We start from the raw sequence: 7,352 nt of genomic DNA on the forward strand, positions 1-7,352 counted from the left end.
TACATTGACAGTCATGCGTCTGAGCTCTGCAGACAGCTCTGTCAACCTCAGGGCTTTTACTCGGCTGATACAAATTATCAGAATGTGTATTTCCATATCATGTCCAGTCAAATGATTTAGCCATTGCAGGACTCCAGTCAAGGTGTGAATAGGCTGATCAGGAAGGCACCATTTTGTCATGTAAAAGTTGGAATACTTCTGCAAGTATGTGAAATATAAGTGATATTTCAGCTTTTCACTTTTACTTCAGTATTGAGTATAGATTTATGAATTTGTTCTTTTTTATCGTAGCATTCAGCCACAACAAAATGTGAAAATGTAGGTGGTCTGAATACTTTCAGGATGCACTGTATATAAAACATGTATAAAGACGATAACAAGGGTCCCGACTGCTCTGAGTTTGAATGCAGATTGCAGAACCTGAAAACGAAACTGCGAACTACGTATAAAAATACACACATTATGCCAAGATCACTGTGCTCCCCTCTTTGCACCAAACATATTCAAAATTTGCATAGAAATGAATGTCTAAGTAGGCTAAACTACATAATTGACACGCAATTAGCAATATTATGGGAAGGAGACCTAATGAAGTTTCCTTGGCTGTGCCAACCGAAGAATGATCACTGCTTAATTATCATATTAATGAAGTCATTAGTTGTCACTTAACTTAAATGACAGGTAAAGTAAGAATGTCATGATCCTACAATTTCCTCAGTAAATGTGTATTCAGCACTAATTACCTCCATCTGAGAGAGAGAGAGCGAAAAGGGATCACTATGACACAAACATGCCTGAAACACGGCTAGGAAAAAACACAATGAGGTTTATTGAATCATTGATTAAAGCATCTCCAAGGTCACCTGAGGACAAACAACACAAATCAGTCCAACATAAAACTCAGCAGCAGATGGAAGCGGCATCTCTTTCGTAGGTGGAGGGGGAGTCGGTGCTACAGGCTACAACAAAAACAGATTTCCAGTAAATACTATGGTGTGATTAGGCCACAAAAAACCGTCCGATGGATCAAATGAGAATGGCGGTTGGAGGTCCTCCCACTCACATAGTCTCTTCTTTCATTCCAATTCATTTCAATTACCCAGTCACTCCCACCATCTTTCCAATGTCCCGATTAGCTCAGTCTGGCAATTTACAGTTGATCTTGCCTCATCTAAAGCTGAGCAATGGTGGAGGCTTGGAGACGAGCAGTAATGGAATGAAATGTCACTCAGTTGTTGCCTTTGTCACAAAGATGCTGGGCAGGTCAGATGGGGAGGGGCTGGAGAGGTCTGGTTATAAGGTGAGAGGTTGTGTGTGTGAGTAGTCAGTGGTGCTTTTACGTGGATGGACAACCATAAAACCTGTGCATGTCCACTTGACCAGAGTAACTCCACTGTGCACCAGCTGGCGCTCTCATCCTCATCAAGGCTTCTTCACCTTTTTCACCGAAGACGAGCTGGAAGCCGATTCTCTCCGTTTACGCTGCAATGTGATGCACAAAATCATATAAGTGTGTATTGGAGCAGTAATTTCCCTCTTGTTGTTTTCTGCAGGAGTTTCCTACCAACGCAACTGAAGTGACCAGCTGCGATTTTCTTCTATGAGCACAGATTGATATTATGAAGATGTCCTCTGAAAAGAGGTTCACACCACATTCTCTGATGCAGACAGGAAGGCAAACCAAGTCACAGTTCGCTGGTGCAGTTATAACGACTGGACGTTACCAGGCTGACGTTACCCAGTGGGGTTTTTCTTGTCCGTTTTCAATCACAAAAGTCTATTTTTATTCAAATGGATCAGCGTTCAAAGCTTCAGATATGGTGTAAATCATCATCCCCTAAAAATGTCATCCTCCATCAGCTGTTAAAATAATACTGGCAATAAAGTGTATAGAACAAATTACCTGCAGAAAACAAGTTCTCTGGGTCGTATTTATGTGTTGGTTGTTTTTCCTCATTATCATTTAATACCATGATAATGATACCATAATACCATGTAATTTTAAGACTGAATTTGGAAATTAGCTGTCATCTGTAAATAAATGTTTTGACTGTCTGTATTTAAATCCACAATAATTGTGAAATGCATGTGCGTCAGAGCTATGTGGACTCACCGAGTTAGGGGTAAGTGGTGCTCCAACAACATCGATGATCTGCTCCTTGGCTTCAACCTTGATGTCGTCAACACTTGGCCACATCTGAACATCACCTCCTGGAGTGGACACTGCAGTGCTGTTGGAGGCATTGAGGTCCCCACCCTGTGCTACAGTGACCAGTCCTGCCCCTATAGTTCCACACCCACCTCCACTGCCAGCTTTCAGTAGAGCCTCATAGCGGTGACGCAGCATCTGCTGTTCATATTCACAGTTGCTGTGGGCCTGCTTCAGCTCGTACAGCAGCACCAGGTCACTACGCAGCTCATTGAACATCTGTACAATTTCTTCAGTGGGCATGGGGTTAAGATCTGAATCCACAGACAGAAAGAAACATAGATAAAGATGATTAAAAATGAGATTTGTTTTGCCAAGCATTGCCAGTCAGTTTATGCCAGATGTACAATGGGTAGTATCCTTGTTAAGGTAAATGCAAAAGAGAGGCAATATCTCTATGACACTCTTATGTCATCAGATTTCAACATGAGTTTGAAGTGTAAAACTTTAAAATGTTAGATGATTGCCAATATTCACACTCACCTACTCCTTGCTCTACAAGGATCTGCTCAATGGCCTTGATCTTCTTCTGGCCAACTGAGCTCGGTAGTTTCATCTAAATCACACACACAGACACACAGTTAGACATATAGACACACACACACACACCAACATAAGGGTGTGATTTAAGGTGCTGGGGATATTAGGATAACAGCTCCACCTCGGGGCTTTTAATTCCTATGAAATGCACTTCAGCAGGCCAGATCAAAATGTCTTTATCCACTGAACTCTGTCTGACTGATTAGCTAGAGGGGCACTCCACTTCTTTAGCCGTGCTAATGCATTTTCCATAGAGAGCGGCAGCTCCTCATCAGTCTTGAAGATGAATAAGAGTTATCTAGCTAGATCTTACAGATATCAGGTCATCACTAACAGAATTAATCATCACAGTGCTAATGAGAGATAGCCAGCTGAAGTCAGACTCTCCGGTTTCTCACATACATCAACTGAAGGTTCAAGCTTCGCTAAAATTCTTTTGATATTAATGGTGGCTAACACACTTAGCTGGTCTTCAAAAAAAAGATTTAAAAATTTAAGATTTTTAAATTATTTTACATCCCTTGCACAGCACAGTGCAGAAAAATTTTGTAGTTTTAACACTAAATGTTTTTAGAATATTCAGTTGTTGTTTCAATACCTCAGTTTGATTTAGATACACTCACCCTTTGACTGCGCAGTGTGACTCCCGCTGATTTGAAGTCAGGGAACTTGATGCCTGCCGTCTCTGGAACAGCCTAAAGAAAAAATAACAGATAAACTGATAATCCATCTGAGTTTTGGAGAGACTTGGTTATTATGAAATAAATTAGACCTTAAGACTTTCCACTTCCAATTATTCTGACGCACAGCTGCTCCATTTAAAAAAACATAAAATGCCACTGTATATAAAAACAATATGTGGTTTACGGCACAGTGTTTTCTCAACAATGAAAACTATTTATTTTTTCCTCATTAAAACTGCTTTGCTTAGCTGGTAAACAGTTCTCTGGTATAATTTGCTTGGCTCCATTTGTGTAAAGCATATTATACCGGTTTTTCTGTTTCTCTTTTCTGAGGGAGCTTCTTCTTGGAAACCCTCTTTTCAGCTCGTCTCAACTCTGTGGTTGTGTCAGCCGCTTTAATGAGTTTCTGTATATCCTGAGCTTTCTTCTCTCGCTCTTTCTTCCTTGACTCAATCTTCCTGAGCTCCTGAATAAGATATTCCTCTTCTGCCACCTGCAGGAAAAACAAGAAAAGTGCAATTGTAATATTTTAGAGGCTGGGAAACATCATACAAGTTAGAAAAACATTTATAATGCAAAATTAATATATAATAATTTAAATATTAATTATACGGGATTACAGCATTACAAATTTATATAATAGTATCACTTTAATTGGCTTGTGCTTGGCATACTGCCTATCATTTTAAATGAGTAACATTTATGTTATGAAAGATTAACAAATGCATAAGAATCCAAATGCAATTAAAGTGACTGAGTTACAAACTTGTTCAGGTGTGCGATTGAAGAGCTTCTCCAGTTGCTCCTTGCGACGTCTTTCATGACCTGCATCAAAGATGTAGATCTTGGGCTCAGTCCCTGAAGCTGCTCTGACCTTTGTCAGCTTACCACAAATATTGTAATACCGCTCTTTCAAATCCTCTACGGAGCGTTTCTGAAAAACACATAGAAGACTGTTATAGTATAAATAGAAGCAACTAAAGAGAAGATAAGAACTGTGGGTTAGTAACTGAATGATTACTCTGTATTGTTGGTGGTCGTAACGGTCGTGGACAACAACGAAGCGCAGGTCAAAGCGCTTGCATAGGTCAAACAGATGGTCTGTCTCAGCTTTAGTCCAGCCATCGTCATGGAGATGCAACTGATACTCCTGCTCTGAATAAACTGGAACCTGCACGGTCTATGGAAGCGGACAGAAGAAGCACTGAATCAGTATGAGTAACTAAAAAGAGTAAATAAGTGAGCATTCCTGAAAAAGAGGAGATGACAGAACAGTAGCTGTATACATCTTGTAGGCATCCATACCTTGTTGAAACGGGCAAACGGGTAGTCCTTTCCCTCCTCTGCCACACGTCTCCAGTGATGGAATATGGCACCATCCCTACGAGCAGGATTAGTGAAGGGCATCCACTTCCAGGGACGCACCTTTTTACATCCTAGCTTGGCTTTCACTGTCCTGTAGCCCTGAGTAGTATCACTAGGAAGCAAAGGGGGTGCATCTCTGGGAAATGACAGGGAAAACAAAATGAGGAAAATCAGCAAATTGTGTATGAATTCTTCCTGGATCAATGACAAAAAACCATGAAAAAGCAAGCACCTATGCAGTGTGTAAGATCAGATAGCCAAAGGGAAAGCTTAAACAGTATATGGAGTTAATAGCCTTGAAAATCCTTGGGATTGGTATCAGATAAAACACTGTGTAAAACAGACATTTAACCAGCTCTCTATTTCAGTGTAATTTAAACATGAACCCTTCCAATGTTTTACTGAACATGACACTCAATTCTGTATCTTTCCTCCTCATTTATTATGGTGAACAATTATGTAACATGTACTAATTCAAGACAAATGTGTAATTTTAAACAAGGAGCCCATACTTCTTATCTGAATAGAGCAGAGCGTAGACCTCTCTGTGCATCCCCTCTGGCCTCTTAAAGGTCAGAGTTTCTGTCGTCTTCTTGGATTTTTTCTGAAATTATAGAGATATCGTTTATTATACAGAAACATTTTGGAAATATTATCACGCACCACAAAAAACATCATTATATTTCCAACAGCATGACTTTGTTTTCATCCCTCATACAATGTGTAACTCTGAAAGCAGGATTAAAGTTTCAGAAAAGCCGTGCCCATTGTTATAATATGCTTCTTTAGGTATGAGATGAAGTTTAAAGCTATTAGTCTTTACAGTGTTATCAATACATCATGGCATTCCTTACAATCACTGAAGTTACCTACTCAACAGTTAATGACGTTTTGAGGGTAAGAGGAATGTGTAAACGTGTGGATACGGTGTCAGGCATCATTACGCGTGTTTTCAGATTATTCCTCACCTTGTCTGAGTTGATGAGGTCTTTCTTGCTGATGGGACCGTCATTATCTCCCCCGGTCAGCTCCAGAATATCCCTCACATCGGCACCAGTGCCCATGGCTCGATGTGTTGTTAGTTAACGCTTCTCGCAGCCTGTCAAGTGATAACAGTGCTCATTCATTCACAGTAACACGGTACAGCCCATCAAATACGCTCCTAGCTAGAGGCTAACGCTACCATTATCATTTCGAAAGTACGCTAACGTTACACAAAGCCCCAAACCGGCGAGTAGCGACTCGAATATAATATTATTATGGGAATATTATTGTCGTGATTTAACACTGAAAGTTATATCATATAATAAAGCTGAAGATATAACCAATAAAGAATATTGTCAAGCTATTGTTAAGGCTAAATGAGGAGCTAGCCGCTGGAGCAAAACTACTTCCGTCTCCGCTGTTGCCTTTGTGACGCTACTGAGCTGCTGATGGATAAAATGTCGCCCCTGTGAGGTCAGGCGGTACACTGCACAAATTATTTATTTTAATTTCTAATGACTCGTTGCTTTATCAGGACTTAAATAAGAAAAAAAAGAAAGGTTGAAACTCATAAAATAAAAATTCCAGTTCTTTTTTATAAGGAAAAAAGTAGGAGATGATTGTTTAAAATTGTAAAATCACATTTACATAATGAAAAATACATGTAGGAAAGTCTTGAAAGCTGTGAGTTGTTTGGCAGGTAATATGTGGGGAAATGAAAAGTTGCTTAAGGAATATTTATATAGCTTTAATTAGGCAACTCTAAATTATAGCTTTATTATATTTGGACCAGTTGCTTGTACACCCATAAAATGTTGGACATAATTTAGGTTCATGCATTATTGTTGGGGTGTAGTCAAATCAACATTAAAGGAAATTAAACAGTTGGGCAACTGGTCAAATATAAAGACAAATCAAGCAGAGCTGCCAATGCAAATAAGTAAACTAGAAACTCAATTTTGTATTTGGCATTAAATCAGCAGAGGTATCGGGAAATCTTATTTAATTTTATTCATTCTTCACCACAAGTGTATTTACAGAAGAAACTCATTTTATGAATCAACAGAAACACAGAGAAAGTAGGACATTAAAGGAAGAAAAAAACTTGTTTGGGATAATTAATTTAAATTGAATTTAAAAAACTGAGGGGTGTATGGGTATTTGCTGAGCATAGATTGTGGTTTATTTTTGTTATTTTGAGTTGAAATTATATTTAGGATGAAAATCTCAGAGAAAGGAATATATTTACAGCTGCAGCAAGACGTTGGAGTCTATTTTTTTACTTGCCCAAAATGTATTAATGAGAGGTACTAACACATGAATCTGAAAACACTTTTCAGAAAAATGTCTAAAGAACTGTACAACAAAAAATACATAAATAAAAAGGTAATGCGTTTATTTTTCATTTCTATTTTATTGTTTTAATTTATAGTGATACCATTTGTTGTCCTTCATAAAAGATGCTGGATTGATGGCAAGAACATAAGAAATCACTACTGCGACTTTACGGTAGATGGCGGTAAAGCTCAGTTAGGACAAATCAACACAAGAAGAAGAAGAATCCCGTCGCT

At 38.9% G+C, this 7,352-nt stretch overlaps 1 protein-coding gene across 1 annotated transcript; it reads right to left on the bottom strand.

The window, feature by feature from the left end:
• Positions 1-806: 806 nt before the first annotated feature.
• dmap1 (DNA methyltransferase 1 associated protein 1) lies at positions 807-6,220 on the bottom strand. The gene is made up of 10 exons (XM_020081433.2): positions 5,766-6,220; positions 5,310-5,401; positions 4,738-4,933; positions 4,454-4,612; positions 4,199-4,366; positions 3,740-3,925; positions 3,373-3,444; positions 2,693-2,765; positions 2,114-2,463; positions 807-1,482 (listed from the first exon to the last, which is right to left on the bottom strand). Exons 1-10 carry the CDS (start codon positions 5,859-5,861, stop codon positions 1,423-1,425), a joined length of 1,452 nt encoding a protein of 483 aa, XP_019936992.1. The 5' UTR covers positions 5,862-6,220; the 3' UTR covers positions 807-1,422.
• Between the last annotated feature and the right edge of the window lie 1,132 nt (positions 6,221-7,352).

Source organism: Paralichthys olivaceus, chromosome 3 (genome assembly GCF_024713975.1).
Source record: "Paralichthys olivaceus isolate ysfri-2021 chromosome 3, ASM2471397v2, whole genome shotgun sequence".
Lineage (NCBI taxonomy): Eukaryota > Metazoa > Chordata > Actinopteri > Pleuronectiformes > Paralichthyidae > Paralichthys > Paralichthys olivaceus.